Source organism: Sinocyclocheilus rhinocerous, unplaced genomic scaffold (assembly GCF_001515625.1).
Source record: "Sinocyclocheilus rhinocerous isolate Xijiao unplaced genomic scaffold, SAMN03320098_v1.1 scaffold220, whole genome shotgun sequence".
NCBI lineage: Eukaryota > Metazoa > Chordata > Actinopteri > Cypriniformes > Cyprinidae > Sinocyclocheilus > Sinocyclocheilus rhinocerous.
Genome location: NW_015666573.1, coordinates 882,622 through 899,660, shown reverse-complemented (window position 1 = coordinate 899,660; position 17,039 = coordinate 882,622). Strand labels below are relative to the sequence as shown.

At 38.4% G+C, this 17,039-nt stretch overlaps 2 protein-coding genes across 5 annotated transcripts in view; both read left to right on the top strand.

The window, feature by feature from the left end:
• Positions 1 to 10,764, top strand: part of kmt5c (lysine methyltransferase 5C) — a 15,734-nt gene extending 4,970 nt beyond the window's left edge. Inside the window, exons 3-10 of one of the 4 annotated variants that reach the window (XM_016544301.1) lie at positions 267 to 432; positions 917 to 1,026; positions 1,188 to 1,351; positions 1,474 to 1,493; positions 3,417 to 3,553; positions 3,767 to 3,927; positions 4,143 to 4,877; positions 5,199 to 10,764. In XM_016544301.1, coding sequence (XP_016399787.1) covers positions 267 to 432; positions 917 to 1,026; positions 1,188 to 1,351; positions 1,474 to 1,493; positions 3,417 to 3,553; positions 3,767 to 3,927; positions 4,143 to 4,877; positions 5,199 to 9,661 — 5,956 coding nt within the window. In that variant the 3' untranslated portion in view covers positions 9,662 to 10,764. Of the gene's footprint in view, positions 1 to 266; positions 433 to 916; positions 1,027 to 1,187; positions 1,352 to 1,473; positions 1,494 to 3,416; positions 3,554 to 3,766; positions 3,928 to 4,142 lie in introns of all 4 variants that reach the window. The other 3 variants (XM_016544299.1, XM_016544300.1, XM_016544297.1) reach the window with 3 other exon arrangements.
• A 3,593-nt stretch (positions 10,765 to 14,357) lies between these two features.
• shank1 (SH3 and multiple ankyrin repeat domains 1) overlaps positions 14,358 to 17,039 on the top strand; it is a 119,471-nt gene continuing 116,789 nt past the window's right edge. Inside the window, 1 exon segment of the mRNA XM_016544262.1 lies at positions 14,358 to 14,371. The gene's annotated coding sequence lies outside the window, so the exon portion shown is untranslated.

Below are 17,039 nucleotides of genomic sequence, written 5' to 3'. Positions count from 1 at the left end.
TTTTTTTGGAAACCACTTTTTTTCACAACTCTTTGATGAATAGAAAGTTCAAAAGAACAGCATTTAATTGAAATAGAAGTTGTTTGTAACAATAGAAATGTCTTTACTGTCACTTTTGATCAGTTTAATGTGACATTGCTAAAATAAAAGTATTAATTTCTTTAAAAAAAGTCTTATTGACTCCAGACTTTTGAACTGTATTGTAAATGATTTCTTCCATTCATAATTTGTAATTTTTTTTTATTTCTTTCATTATGTGAATGAAGTCCTCCCCCTGAGATCCGGCGATGGGGTTACCTCAGAGGGACACTTCTGCGCTTCAAACGCACACATGACTTCCAGGCCACCTTTGATGCCCTGTTGGATGGGGAATGGGTCAGTGGCTATTTCACCGGGCTGGGTTCACACCGACAGGAGTTGTTAAAGCAGCATGTGAGTATCATATGCAGAATTGCTGAATGTCCATTTTTGCGGTTTGTAAACATGTGTAATCATCATTCATCACCAAAGAGGAATGTAAGAATGCTTGAATTGTTTTGAATGAGTAGCTGTTGTTGTGTCTAGTGTAGTAACGATGGTTTGCCTTTTTTCAGCATATTTGTCTACATGTTTGTTTTTGCTAGATCAGTTGTTTGACTTCATGATGATGAGTACAGTCTCTCTGCACACATAAGGACTGTACTAGACCAAAAACATTGTTGGCCTTACATAGACAAGGGCAGGGAAAATATAGATTTTTGTGATTAATTGAAATCTTTCTTTCAACAATCCCGAGACTCTTGAACTGAATATGCTTAAATGAATGTTTTACTTTTATTAAAGACAAGCACAGCGTATTACTTGACATGAAGTAATATAATTAATGTATATGGCAGTGTGCTTAAACTATTTTAACTTACTCATCTGTTTTCTTTAGATGTATCGCTATATGACAGCATTTCTGCTGGACAGTGGAGTGAACATTGAGCCATGTAACCGCTATTCTTCTGAAACGAATGGAGCCAAAATCACATCCACCCGACACTGGTTAGAATCATTGTTTTGTTTTTGTTTTTTAAATCTTAAATTAAAAATCAGCATTTTAACTGTATGTTAATTATTTAATCCTAACACATAATAAGCTGATCTCCTTATTTAAATTCTGTTAATCACCATATTTAAGGATATAAAAATGTTGAATTCTCCAGGCTTGTGGGAGAACGGGTGGAGGTACTGCAGGGCTGTATAGCTGAGCTGAGCCCTGAGGATAGTGCCGTCCTCAGAGCAGGAGTGAATGACTTCAGCGTCATGTACTCGATGCGCAAGAGATGTGCTCAGCTTTGGTTGGGGCCGGCTGCCTTCATCAATCATGGTGAGAGAGCCCATATGCATATACTGATCAGTAATATTCTTTTTCAAAATACGTTCTGTGGTAAGGTACAGGATCTGATTGTGCTTTTTTTTTTTTCCTTTCATTTTTATTGTTGGGAGAAGACTGCAGACCCAACTGTAAGGTAAGATACTATATTATTTGTTTTGCTTTAGTGGGGAATCTTTTGAATTGCTTAGCGTTTCAAAGACCCTGTATATCTGTAGTGTATCTTGCAGCCTAAATGTACAATTATATACAGTTGATTTGTTAGACTTGTCTGTAAAGTTTGTTTAACTAGGTCTTGCTAGATCTGATAGAAGTGATTGAGGAGTTTTGCTTTCAGTTTTCATGTTTGTATTCGCTCTATAATGTATAAAACTATACCAGTTTTTCTGTAGTACAAATTACCAGTTCGACATTTGCACGCAGTCGACTGATGCGTGGATGCGTTGAGATGTGCTTAGGGTATTTGGTATCGCATATCTGCGTGTGATGCACTTCTTGGTCAAATCCCCATCTTATCTTGACAAGAATCTGGTATATCACAGTAGATCTGTGCAAGTGGTGAAATGCAGCCTAATAGACCTGTCACTGTCTGTTATTTCTTTAATAATTATCAAACAGCAGTATTGACAAGATAAAGATGACAACCGTTTACTGCTTGTGTGGATCGCTTTAGTGGCTTTAATAAGCCTTTTAAGAACACTTAGTTTTGTTTCTTGTCGTTTGTTTTTTGTTGTTCACGTAGTTTAAAAACACTTGAAGACTATTTTTACTATTGTTTTATTTATTTAAATAGCAAAGAGTGTGTTCAATAAAACAGTTTTTGCTATGGTATCAAAATTTTAAGAATTATGACATTTCACTGGTATTGGTATGAACTACTGAACTTTTGGTATGTCAACCCGACCAATGATAATGCAAGCAGAAGTGATTACTTGGAAATTGGTGTTTGTTCTTTGAGACACGTGGTAAGATAAACTTAAGACAATGTGCTGTTGTAAAGGGAAGAGAAAAAAAAAGTATACTGCTAAAGGGCACTGTTGCAGACACTGTGTCTGTTTTCTTTTATGCATATGCACATATTCTAATCAGGTTGTGTTAACTTAAAGCACTGACAGATCATTTCACACACTGTTGATTATTTTTTACATATAAATAAATAAACATGTAAACCTAGCTCATATTTTCTCTCTCTGTGTATTTATTTTTACTATTAAGTCTGGGTCATTGTAGTCCTAAATGTAAATACACAGACATATATAGAAAAAAAAATACACTACTGTTCAAAGATTTGGAGTCTTTTTTTTTTTTTTTTTAGAAATGAACATTTTTGTTTAGCAAAGATGCGTCAAATTGATAAAAGTGACAGTAAAGGCATTTATTATGTTACAAAAGATTTCAGTCTTATTTGAAGAATCCTGAATTAAAGGTTTTTATGTTTTCATATTAACAAATTAAGCAGCAGAACTGTTTTTCAACATTGACAATAATAAAAAATGTTTCTTGAGCACCAGTTCAGCATAATAGAATGATTTCTGTAGGATAATATGACTCTGAAGACTGGAGTAATGAAAATTCAACTATTACAGGAAAAAAAAACATTTTAAAATTGATTAAAATAGAATCGTTTTTTAAAATTGTAATCATACTTCACAGTATTACTGTTTTACTGTATTTTTGTTTGAATACAGTCTGGGTGACTTCAGACTTCAAAAACATTTTAAAAAATCATACTGACTTCAAACTTTTGAACCGTAGTTTATATGTAAATTAATGTTAACGCACATATAGCATGACATACAGTACTATTATTTTAAAATGTGCAAATGTTTCACTTTTAGTGTGTATTATCCATTTGATCGTTTTTAAAATGTATTTATTTTATTTTATTTTTTTATTTATTTTATCTGACTTTAGTCCTAACATGGCAACACCCTTTTTTTTAAATTACATTTCCTTAATTTGTTTTCACTTGTTTCCTGGCATATGACTAAATGGATTATAGTCAAACAGTGTATACTGAAAAGTAATTTGCTCCTACTGTTTCTGTTCCTCCTATTAGTTTGTCCCTGGAGATAAGAATGGAGCTTGTGTAAAAGTGGTGCGGCCCATCTCGCCGGGGGACGAGATTACCTGTTACTATGGGGACAGCTTTTTTGGGGAGAATAATGAAATGTGTGAATGTTGCACATGTGAGAGGTGAGAGAATATACGTTAATACTGCTTCAAGGCCATCTGCTTTGGATATTATAGTGATGTTGGATCTGTAATGCACAATTATCTCAATGGATGCTTGTAATTGGTCTGAACTGTATTAGGGTTTAATGTCAATTAGGTTTCTAATGACAGAAATACATTTAAAACCTTGTAAATCTGCTTTTATCACAACTCTAATTATGCCAATCTATGCAGGAGAGGAGAGGGATCATTTAAGAAGAGAGACCAGTCACCAGATGTGGCTTGCTCCGTGGATCCTTCAGGACAGAAATATGAGTTCAGAGAGACCGACCTAAGGCTTAACAGGAATAGGGGAAATGGCACCCCAAAGCCGTTTCTCACTGTATCAAACTCAGGTATGCTTGTTCTACCATTAATATTTAGTTATTTTCTTATTACTTGTGTCCTGGAGTAAAATGTGTATGTTCTGAATTTAAAATGACAAAGGATGTAATTAAGCATCCCATGCAATTTCCTAATAAAGTGGTGAAAAACCTGTATTATTATAATTTCATTACTGCCGATCACTTAACTCTGGCTGTCTATTCTTCTTGTCTCATTCTCTTGTCAGCCTTGCCAATGAGGAATACATTTTCCCAACGGACAAAGAGGAACGCCCTTGTTTTGAGCAAGATGAGAAAGACTGATAGGTGGAGGAGGGAGGAGCAATGCAAACAGGTGGAAAAGAGAACACAAAACCTCTTATCATCTTTGCCTCACCTCGAGCTAAAGGAGCTAAGCATCTGCCTCTATCAGCACAGCACAAATTTCCTATTAAGCTGTAAAGACCCCTTGAGCAAAGAAAGGGCCCTGCTATACCTAACTGAGAAAGAGCGACCAAAACCAGAGAGGATCACAAGGAACAGCAAATCTGTCTCTCCACCACTCAGTAGTGCTAACATAAATGGACCGGAGGAGAGAAAAGATGAGGATGGAGAAATGTTAAATGAAGACCCTGTCATTAGATTTAAACCCTTTACTCTTGGATGTGTTTCCAGTGTACATGAAAGAGACAGCATGAAGGCCAAGGGACGTAACATTGATGCATCATCTGTCAGAATTGTCCACCAGGGCATTTCCTCAAGGACCAGGAATATTCTTCGTAGTCGTCTGAGCAGTCTCCAAGCAAGGAGTCGATCTAAACTCCCCAGATTCAACAAAAGGAGGACCAGACTGATCAAATCGAACTCTAAACTCTCTACAGGGCAAAATGAATGCTCTGACTCTCAGACACAAGATGGGAAGCAGCAAAAAGGAAGTGAGGTTGAGTCCAAGGACAATACTAACCCTGTTTTAATCTCTCCAGGTAAACCATGTACTGATAAATGTGTACACATTGACGGAGACACTGGAACTAACAGTGACAAATCATCACAAACAGAGAGCACGGTGATCAGAGAGACGCAGCAGAGAGTCTTTAGGGATTGCCTCAGGGAAGTGGCTGGTGACGGGAGACACATCAGCGGTTCCATTGCTCCTAGGGCAGGTGATGTTAGTTCTTGTGTAGCTTCAGAGACCTCAGGGGATAACAAGCAAAACCACAGGCAGTCTGTCTCTTCTAGTGCTGTAAGCGTTACACCCTCCTTGTCTTCACCATCTCTTAATAGTCCTGTCTCTCTCCTCTCAGGGTTAAATCGTTACCTCAGAGTCAGTCTGGAACGGGTGGCTATCCCAGGAAAGCCAGAGGTTGAAAGAACAGGTCAGAGGGAGGCAGACAGTACAAGAGACAAGGTTACAGCACCAGCAGCAGCGTCAGTACAGCAGAGCACAAATTTTAATGGGAGCAAAGAAAGCAATATTCAAGGTAAGAAAGGGGTGAAGGAGTTGTATTTCACACCAGTAAATATGGAGAGTGCAGAAAAGTACTTAAAAGTAACATGTGATTTAGAGACTGGCAAAAATGCAGTCACACAACCTGTTGTGAAAGAACTTGTGGATGTGTATGGTAAGGATAGCCACAGTGAGTATGAAATTGAAGGTAAGCAAGATGATAAAGTTGTAACAGTCACATCTGTTGAAGTCACAATTCCCAAAAATTCAGAAGATGCCGGAAAGAAACGGAAAGGAGCAGACAAGGATAAGAAACAAAAACATGTTGAGAGCGTACCTAAGGTGCAAGATAAAGAAAGCAGCAACAAGAAGCAGGAAGAAGTAATTGTTGAAGGAAATTACTTGAAAAAGAAAGTGTTAACAGCAAGTTTTGGTAGCAGGACTGTTGTTGTTAAAGAGGCAAGGGTACTGCTGATGGACATTAGAAAGAGTTTGAGTTGCAAGTTTAGTCAACAAGATAAAGATGCTAATGACCACCAACCTCCGTGCAGTTACAGTGGTATAGGAGAAGCTGATAATATGAAGACACTATTACTTGCTGACAATAAAGAGACCAAGGACAAGCATGATGCACTTAATAACAAAAATGAGCACCCTAATCAAGGACTCACGGCAGCTGATCAGCCAAATATACATGAAGATACTCAAGAGAAACAGTCAGAAAGCGCTTTGATTTCCTCAGAACCCCCATCCATGTGCATGGTTTCTCTGGATCATAGTCCCCAGAGCAGCATTCCCCTAAAGAAACGGGCATTTCGAGAATCGCTTGATACAGACCCAGAACAGGATGTTAATGTACCTGCAACACCGTGTACTGATGGCAGTAAAGGCAAAGAACCCAACTCGGACAATCTGTTACCTAAGCCAAGCAAAAGCAGCAGTGTGGATACAACATTAATGAAATGTTCAATACCAGAATCAAGTTTAACTCTCAAAGACAATGTTTGCATTGGGTCCATAAAGCGTGGCTCATCCAAGTTGATAAAGACTTCGGCTAAACAATACTGTAAAGGTCTTCAGAGTACTCATCGTGGACCAGGGAAAAACAGTGTCAGAGTTCCTGAATACAGGGATAGCACGAGTAAAGTACATGTTTGTGAGAGGACAATCAATGACCCTAAGAGTGAAATTACAGAAGCAGTCAAATGCAATATGGGAGAGGAGAACCAAGCGAAAAGTGACAAAGGATTAGGAGGAGGAAATAAAGGACCAGGGGACTGTGAGATCACGGATAATATTGAACATGCCATTAAGGATGAGTGGTCTACCTCAGATGATTTGGATAAGACGGAAGAAGAGCAGAGGTTAAACGTCAGAATCCGCCTTAAGAGGAAAAGGGGAAAGGAGTGGGCAATGGAGTGTACGGATGAGGCAAAAAGTGTTGTGGACCAGTCAAGCCCACAGCAATGCTTGGCTTTAGTTGACCCTTTTAGTGCCATTTTGGATACTGTCTCGATTTTAAATGCAGAAATGGAGAGGATTCGGGGTCATGGGGAGGCCGATAATGGCGTAGGTTTAGAGAAAGCCACCAAAGCAGTTCAAGACGTCCTAGAACATTGCAGAAAAGAATGCGCTGCTAAGCCATGTAAAAGACAACAGAAAGTATCAGCTGTTCACATTAACAAAAACGTTAGTACACCAAACGAAATTGTTCAAGACAGTAGTGATGTTACTGACAAGCAGGTACAACAAAAATCATCTAGTCCAAAAATTGAGGCGGACATTGATGACATTAAACCGTTACCTCTTATTAGATTGTGCAGGAGAGCTGAAGGCAAGTGGGAGGTGGAGTGGAAAGAAGTTCAAAATGAAGATGGGAGCACTGATACTTTGCACAGGGAGCCAAAGAAATTAACATCCGTCTTTTCTACAGCAGCAATAGTAGAACAGATGCCTCTCGGCAAAGTTAAAGAGGAAAACCCGTCTCAATGCCAGCAACTAATGGCGGGGCGTAGTTGTACCTTCAGAGATCCACTGAGTTTTGAGACTTCACCCTTACCAATATCCCTTTCACTTTTGTCACTTTACTCTCCCTGTTATGATGGGCTGGCAGGAGTTAGTAATGTCAGTGGGAGTATTCAAGCAAAAGACAATGTAAGGGAGCATGTGTCAGACAGTCTCGATAGTTTTAAGACTGGAGTTATTAGAACTGACAACAAAGGAAGGGATGACATTTGCTTGAGCCACAATTTGTTTCAGATTAATAAAAGTCTGTCAAAACTCCAGGCTCTGAGCCAGTCACAGGTATGTGAGAAAAGTGTGCCCACTAACACCAGTGTAACCTCTTCTCAGGTTCAGTCTCCTTCCATTTCTCCTTTTACCACGGAGTGTAGCTTTAGTAACTATTCTGAAGATGTGCTTGACTTTCCATGTTTAAATCTCGAAAGCTATGATCAGATGCCTGCACAAAACAACTTGGCAAGCTCTTTAATAGATTACTGTCCTGGTGAACCACATAACACCGGGTCCTTCAGCAGCCCCTTCTCTCAAAGTCCCACTGATGCATGGAATCCGGAGACCCCTTACCTAGGATCGCCAAGCCCAGTGAGTAACTTTAGTAGTGGTGAGGAGCTATGTTTCCCGGATATTGTGTTTGCTCAGTCTGACACATCCTCATCTATTGGTGCGTCTCAACTGCTCTTTAAAGATAAACTGTGTAATACGGCCACAAGTTCTGCTCCACTTCAAGACCCTGAGAAAGATCTGTACTTGTCTGATGGTGAGTTGTCCAAAACTCCCATAGAGCTCCAGGTCCAGGAAGATTCAGCAACACAGTTTCTCCCCAAAGACTTGACAATGTTTAACAATGCATCTACAAGTGCCAAACAGCCTGGGCACTCAACTGTGCGAATTCATCCTCAGGATAAAAAGTTACACTTTCTTGATTCCATTATTAACACAAAGTCCTCGGAGTCATACCTTGCTAAAATTGACATTAAAGACAAAATTCATGGACCTCTCAACTTGCATAGCTCAAAAGCTAAATCCGAATCTGTCTTTCCAAACTTGTCAACACAAAGTCTGCATGGTGCCGGACCTCACAGTAACCTTGTTACACCCTTCCATTCACTTCACGTAGGAAATAAGTCAACCTCACTTGCTGATTATCCAGGTGCATTCAATTCTGGTAATGCACTTTTTCGTAGCAGTGACAAGAAGCTTCCTTTTTTTCCAAACCCCAAGAATATCTCGAAAACCGAGGAAGGCCAGAATGCTTGTCGAATTTCTGTGGCTGCAGGCAGCTCGAAATCCCACAACAACATGGAAAGCATCTATGCTTGTCCGGGTCCATCAAGTTCTCACAGTGGAAAAGAGTCTTCTGCTAGATGTCCTAATGCGGAGTTCTCAAGATTGGCTGAAAATCTGCAAAAAAAAACAAAGAACATCCCGTCCAAACAGTACCCTGCTAATCCTGGTCAGCAAGGTGATCGCATTCACCCAGTTTATTTCATCAGCTCTAGCAAAACCACAACAAACGTCTTCAAGAACATAAAGCCCCAGATCACAAGGAATGATAAAGATCCATGCCTGCCCTCCACGTATTTATTTTCCTCATCCCAAGGTTCTCAATGTTACAGTACAACACAAAGCAAACCCTCAAGATTGGAAAAACCTCATGCTGTTGTGACTCCCACTCAAAACACTCAACTTTCTGGAGTGTCTTCTATCCAGCCCAATAAGGATCAGATGTGTTCAAACATCTCTCACTGTGATTCTTCTGCTTTCAACTTCAGCTCCTCGCTTTCACCTCCTGCGTCGCAGCACAGCAGTCCTCGTCTGGGATACAGAGAATCCTCAGTCCCTGAGGTCCCTTTGTTTAAAACTCAGTCAACCACCTTTGAACACGGTCAACCTCCTCACCAGTCTTACGTAGTGAACTTCACCGGAGATCATTCTGTGACTCTGGGGTACAGTGAGGATGGTGGAAGCTTGAATTATACTGGTTCAGGACCTGCAAATTACACTTACCATTGTCTTATGGAGCCTTCGGGAACTCAAGGAAGGCTGGTTGTAGAAGCATGTGGTCCCTCAAACTTCTCACCTTCTCCCTCTGCGAGTAGGTTTGCAGGGTCTAAAGTCCACGGAGGCCAAGTCAGTAGGGATCAGCAGCATCAGGGGACAGGAACTCACCCATGTAATTCTCTACACTTCTCCACCTCCCACTCGCAAAGCACTCCCATAACGGATCGCAAGCCTAAGAGACTTAGGCTTGTGGTGACTGACGGTACAGTGGATCTGGACCTTCAATATGCTGATTAATAACGACCAATTGTCGTTAATATGCTGAGACTTTATTTATTTAAACAACTTCAATGTAAGATGTTTTTTTGTTTTTATTACACTGAAAACTAAATTTACGAATTTATGTAAAATGTCCTGTTCTTAGCATCAAAACAGAGTTTTCTTGAAATATTTAAAGACATATTTTTTATTAGCACACTTGCCTAATTATTTGTATGCTACATGATGAATTTTGTTTAGTACGTTATTATAGAAGATAATATTTTCATGCTAGTGGTTTCTGTATTAAAACAGAGGAAAATAGATATTCTGTTGGTCCTGTAGTACATAAGACTTGCCACATGATGAGGATGTTGTTCTCCGCAATGTGGAAATTCTCTCTATTTCCTCCTAGCCTTTTCAGTTCAGAGTTGGCAGTCTAGATTGCAGTTGTTAAAAGAACATGCGACCGGTCATATGCGAGAAAAATAAGCTTGGCTGGCAACTTGCACAGCTTAGTGGGTTAGCACATGAAGGACCAGAGCAAGGATCATGTGCTTTTAATTTAGGGTTTAAATGCCCATCTGGCAAGTTGAATAAGAGTGTGCACCACTGACTGCACAAATATTTGTGCAACATATGACAAACATACTTTGAGCAGCTCTCAGGTGTCCTGTATTTGGTTTAGGGGATTCCTGCATGTCATAAAAGAACCGTAGCAGCTGCTACATTAAATGCATACAAATCACAGAAATTTCAGCATCTTTACCAACTGTGATGTCATTTATTTGAATAGCATCCCATCTTTTCCACACAAATCACACACACTTTTCAAGCACAAATGTGTGTTGGCATTGGATGCCCTTTTTTTTTTTTTTTTTAAACACCAAGCATTTGTCTATATTAGATTCATGGGGTTTTGTATCATATTGGGTATTGCTTTGGTACTTTGGGCCAATGCATAATTAATTAGTTACCATTTGTATTACTCTAGAGAGATGTTTAGTGCCCTTTGGAGCTGATCCTTAATCAGACTCACTTAACATTTATAGAATATTGTTACTATAATGTACTGTAGTCCTGTAGGTCACCAAGACACAAAGCCTGACATAATCTCCGAACGTATATTGTGTGTGTGTGTTTTTTTTATATCCTCCCCAGTACATGTCAGATATGGAATGCGTTTGTTGGTTTCTTCTCATTTTTAACAGGTGCAGACCTGAGAGAGCACTGGGCTGTCCTACATGTTTATGACGTAGTTGTGTTAAGCCTTGCCTTGGTCTATAAAAAGCCAGTGTATTAATTATATTTATTTTAATATGTTCTTAACATGGTGCTTCAATATAACTTAATTTTTTGATTGTACTGAACTTAATGTATATTACAGTTTTTTTAATATCTACAATTCAGATGTCTTTTTTCCGGTATGTCTTGTATGGCCATCCTGTTTGTTACTTAGGACATTTGAGATAAATTTTAAATTGTAATGTTCATCTGTAAAATTGTAAAAAATGAAATTAATGCAATTAAAATTAAATGATTTTAAATGAATGTTCATGGTATTTTAGCATGCTGAAATATAACATCTGTCTTGTCTATCTATCCTTGAAAAGAATATTTCTTTTGGAAAGGGCATTTCTTTTAAAATTCTTATTGATATATTATTAATATATTGATTAGGCCTTGATTAGTTTTATTAGGAGATGAATCTTACTGAAGAGTCTATAATGATGATATGATATAGCACTTTATTGTCAGACGAGTCTGAAATGTTTCTTGCATGACAGTATCTATGTTTACAACAGTCAACATCCTTTAAACAACATGCACTTCATCCACACAAGAACAAAACACATTATACATTACACACCCTTAAACATTACATTATACCTTACCCTCCTACTACTCTTATACAACTACACCATGTTCACAATACTCTTGATTTTTGATTAAGTGCCTTATTCAACTTTAGGATCGGCTGATGCACAAAAGAGTGTTTCAGCCTAACTTTGTTGAATCTTGGGGCTCAGAAACTATATTATTAGCCAGTCTTAACAAATTATTATAATAAGCTGAATCATATAGCTTCTCAATACATAATTATGTATTTCCTTTTTTGATGAAGCTGATGAAGCCATTTAAGCTTCATGCGTGTTCTCAAAGAGCACTGCGAGGTATTTCTTCAAGGTTACGGGTCTTGTTGGTATTTTCTGATTTGGCCTAATTGCTGCAAAGACTATATAAATGATTAGCCATATAAGGGAACATAAAATTAATATGAATATCATCTACTCTCAAACACATACAAATGCAAAAGCGTTATGTATATGTTTGCACATTTGAGGTGTTCCACCCGCAATGCATCTTTATCTTAAGCACTAAAACTGTCTTTATCAGTCACTGCAGCTCATTCAAATTTAACCTGTCACTAAGCCTCTTTTTGTTCACTAAGCCTCTTTTTGTTTCCTCCCTTCTTTTTTTTATCTTATTCTGTTTGTTTGCACTGTCTTTACGTGCATTTTTTTAAATATGCACTTTATTTTTCTGCTTTCCTAATAGCTTACATCTCAATGTTGTGATGTTTTTCCTCCAAGCTATTTGGCTGTCTACATTCCAGTTTTGCTTTTTACCTTTGACTCTTATCTTTGGCCTTTCTTAAAAACAGGACCTTATTTGTTTATTCATTTCTATACATAGTTTCACCCAGCTGCCTCTGTTACAGTACTTCTGGTTCTTCCTCATCCCTCAATCCTTCTTTCAACCCTTTGTCCACTTCCTTTCTGATTCTTAGTGCCTGTTCATCCCCTTTCCCCATTCATGACCCATTTTCTCTTCTCTCAACAGTGAGCAGAGGGTTAACTCTGAAGCCAAGTGGAACAGCTTTTTTCATAAGGAGGACACAGGCAGCAAGGCAGTGGATAGAAAGTGAGGCGGAGAAAGCCTGAACCTTTGAGGCACTGCAGAAAACACTGTAGGACCCCAAAACATCGCTGTATCACTTTGACTTCCTTTGCGCAGACTTAACAATTCTTAAACCCGGTCTCCAGTTAACTGTTAAAGCAGGTGACAAAAGACCTCAAAATGCAATTCAAGCTGTCGACTCAGATCTGGTGACCCAAGGTTTTGCTTCTTTTGAAGACAGTGCCTTTCTCACTGGCAGATATTACAGACGGATTTATGCCACAAAAGAGATGTACAGTAGCATCCTCCATTTTATAGTGCTTCAGTGTGAGACAGGCACTAGCCCGTTTGATTCATCTGTGCTTTCTTCTCTTTTTTAATTATTCAGCAATCCTTTCCTACACCCAACCATCCTTCCTCCCTCCCTCCCACCTTCCTGTACACTAATGTTACTAAACATTTACAGTTTAAAATGGAAAAATTAACCTTTCCATCTGTTCCATCGTGGTAACGCCAATCCTTATCTCTCCATCCCTGTTTCATACTTGTTCTGGCAAATGAAAATGAAATCTTTAAAATAGAGCCATTAAAAGATGTTTCTTAATTATGTGATTTATATTTTGAAATGAATCAATGATCAGAATCATATTCCTTTATTTAAAGGGGTCATAGGATGCCCATTTTCCACAAGTTGATATGATTCTTTAGGGTCTTAATGAAAAGTCTGTAACATAGTTTGGTTAAAATTTCTCAATGGTAGTGTAAAAAACACCTTTTTTACCCTGTCAAAAACAGCTCTTTTCAGATCAAGCCGTTTTTGTAGCATTTTCCTTTAAATGTTAATGAGCTACGCTGCCCCCGCCCCTCTCTTCCGAGCCGCTCTCTGAGGGACTGTTTACTTTAGCTGCATTCACCGTGAAACTTGCTAATTAGCACAGGGAAAACATTTAACCAGATAAAAAAAAAAACACTGGGTGGATTTTTATCATTATAGGGTGGTTGTGTACACACTGCCAACACACATTTCAGTTCAAACAACTTGTAAAAGTGTATGTAGCATCCTATGACCCCTTTAAGAGGTCCGATCATTTAAGTATTTTCTGCTAGGAGGCTTTATTTGATGTTTTTTCCCCCCTCCGTTTTTTTCCTCTGTCTACTTTTAAGATCGTAGTGCTGCAGTTCAACATTCAGTTTCAACAACCTCTCCAGAATATTACATGATGTTTCTGACTGTAAATGTACTAAAAGTATAACATCAGCTCTAAATGAAGAACCAGGGACCTCCCTAAGAGAGCCGTGCATATGGCGCTATTTACAGAGACCTGGAGCAGCCTGAAAACTTGTTGTCATATCCACAGAGGGTGGAAATGGATGGATAATAGATTGGGACAGTAGAGAGGAGGAGGCACTTTCACCCCTTTAGATTTGAAACAGGCGTCTGTAGAGATTGAAATCGATCCAGAAGTGAATGATGAATTCTTTCCATAACTGGACGTTCAAGTTCCACAATGTCTCAATGCTAATTTAGCAGAAAATTGTATATTGAATTACCTGCCTTGTGACATTAAGGTATTTGTAAGCTGTCTCAATCAGTGTCTTTTGCCATTGGTTTTGAGCATGTCTGCTGGAGATAGTATTATCAAAGACAGTTAGCATTAATATAATATGTAAACACAATTATATTAACCAAAGCCTTTTTGGATGTGGTTTGGAAGTGATTTTAATTTTAGTGTTTTTTTATTTAAGAGCTTGGATGTGACAGACTAAGATGGTAAATTCACTGGTGTACAACAACTACACTTAATTCTCAGAAACAGTTGTGTGATGAAGGAAAAGGGAGACAAGGAAGTGCTATGAATCTCAACGAAAAAAATGGGTTGAAAGAATCTGCTCGTAGAGAGATAATGGATGAGTAAGGAAAGATGTATGGAGGCGTTTCAGAGACACAGCACCTAGTGCTATAAAGCAAAGTAAATGGTAGAAGTGATGAAAGCTTGATAACGACAGTGGATGAAAATGGTGAGGGATGGAAGCAAGGAAGTTAAAAGCACGACTGGTTTAATGTTGAAGGAAGAACCATAAAGTGATTCCTGAGAAATATTTGCCCTTGTAGCAGGAGACATGAAAGGAAGTGATGGAGCTATGAAGGCAAGACTTTTCAGTGGAGAAATGTTTTTGACAATAGCAGGTGCAGAAATGACTGTCATATGTATAATGCATTACTGCGCCACAAATCTTAGAGCAGCATTGTCACTGAGTATTGTTGAGGTACTCTTCTGGTCAGATTTGTTGTGTATATTCACCAGTTTTTTTATTTTTTTTAAATTGCTGCATAGTTGTCCATTTCAACCAATTTTATAATCTGTCTTGTATCACACATTGATTTTCAGTCATGCATGGATCCATGATCGTCTCACATGCTATAAATTAGATCTCTAATGCACACATAATCATAAATCTTCACAGGTAACAACACAAATTCTATACTGAGCACAAGCTGAACATGGAGCCAGCCAGTCACACGCACATGTAAACTTGATATTGACATCAGGATTGGACAAAACTCAGAACCGAAAAATTGGCCCCATTTCAAGTGATGAGTTGGAATTTGAATTGAATTAACTTCATCCTATAGGAAACGGAACTGGAATGTTATGAAGCTGATTTTCAATTCAGAGAAATTTGTGGCATTGTGGAAAATTAAATGTTCTTCCACCCTAATCCATGTGTTTGTAAAGTTTTTAAAACCTTTGATTTTTTGCTTGTTTCACTTATTGACGTTATATTAAATTAATTCATTACATTTATTTTAATTTATTAGTAGGGAACCAGCACTTTTTTAAAGAAATTAAGATTTTTATTATTGAAAATCTATAATACTTAAAATTAAATACTGAAATATGTATAATAAATTATGTATTTTCACCCTTTCTTGAGCACCTGTTGTATTCTTAAATGTATTTTCTCTTAATTTATTTCTACTTTCTACTCGTAAATTAAAATATGCCTTTCAATTCAAGTTCCTATTTGCTCACCTTTATTCTAGAAATTCTAGTTCAATTCGCATTCAGGAACAGAATTTGGGATTTAAAAAGCATTCTCAATTCAGTTCTGAATGCCAAACAAAATTCACTGATATCCTTGGGTGATATCCTAATTTGGGTGAGGCGATCATATTCAATCCAAACAATGGTAATTACAGAAAATGTTTCAGACAGAATCACGTTGCGTTTGTAGTGTAAATGCTGATCCATCCTTTTGCGCCTTTGGCATCACCAACTTTTTTCTTTTCTTTTTTCCTCCTTTTCTTGCCTTTTATCAACATGCAGTGCACTTAGTACCATGTACTCGACTGACGTACCAAGTAATATATGTATTCAGAGACCCTTTCCTTTGAAATCCGATCTCAAGTGGTCACAGGAGACATATTTGAGATGTTGCTACCTGATCCATGATTGATTCTGCTACAGTGTGGTGTGTGTAGGGGTCTATTAAATAGCAAGTGATATAGTTTTGTGGAGCCTGTGGCAGACTTAATGTAAAATACATTGATACTCTTTTTATCTATTTACACACCTATTTAACTAAAGGTTCCATATTGGTACCTTAAAGTCAAGTCACCTTTATTTATATAGCACTTTATACAATACAGATTGTGTTAAAGCAGCTTTACAGTGTTAAACAGGGAAAACGTGTGCTGATAATGCAAGAGCACAATAGAAAACAGTTCAGTTCCGTTCTCTTCCAATAGTGTCTATGCAGTCAAGTCAACAATGTTGACAGAAATTACGTCCCCAACTAAGCAAGCCAAAGGCGACAGTGGCAAGGAACCAAAACTCCATCAGTGACAGAAATGGAGAAAAAAAAACCTTGGGAAAAAACAGGCTCAATCGGGGGGCCAGTTCTCCTATGGCCCGACGAAACCAGCATGATGTGGTTTAATTTCAGGCTGCATTGCACGTCAGATTGAGCAGAGGACTCGTGGTCTTGTGCCGATTACCGGCAAGATCTTCGCAGGGGATCTGTCTCTAGGGTTTGTCTAGTTGACATGGTCTCCGCTGACATTCAAGGCTGCAGAGGTCGTCTATAGGTGCTGATCTTCCATCTGGACTGGATACGGACTGGATCCAGGTGGCTGCAGTGACCATCTGATCTGGATACGGACTGGATCTGGGTGGCTACGGTGACCTCGGAATAAGAATGAAACAGACTAATATTAGCGTAGATTTGAAAATTTCACGGTTTCAAAACCACTAGCATATTAAAGCAGTGTTTCAGCGCAGCACTGCTTTGTTTACAGCGGTAACCAAGGAAATGCCATATCTGGTGTTCCAGAAGCGCCTCCTGCCGTCAGAAAGTGAATCTGCGTCTCATTTAAAGCATCTGCAGTTTGCTTCGTTCAGTCATGTAGTATACTTTCACAAAGCAAGTCAGAACATTCTGTTTTTGCTTCAAATTGGGTTATTATTAAATCAAATTATGTGTATGAAATTATATAACTAAATGATATGCAGTG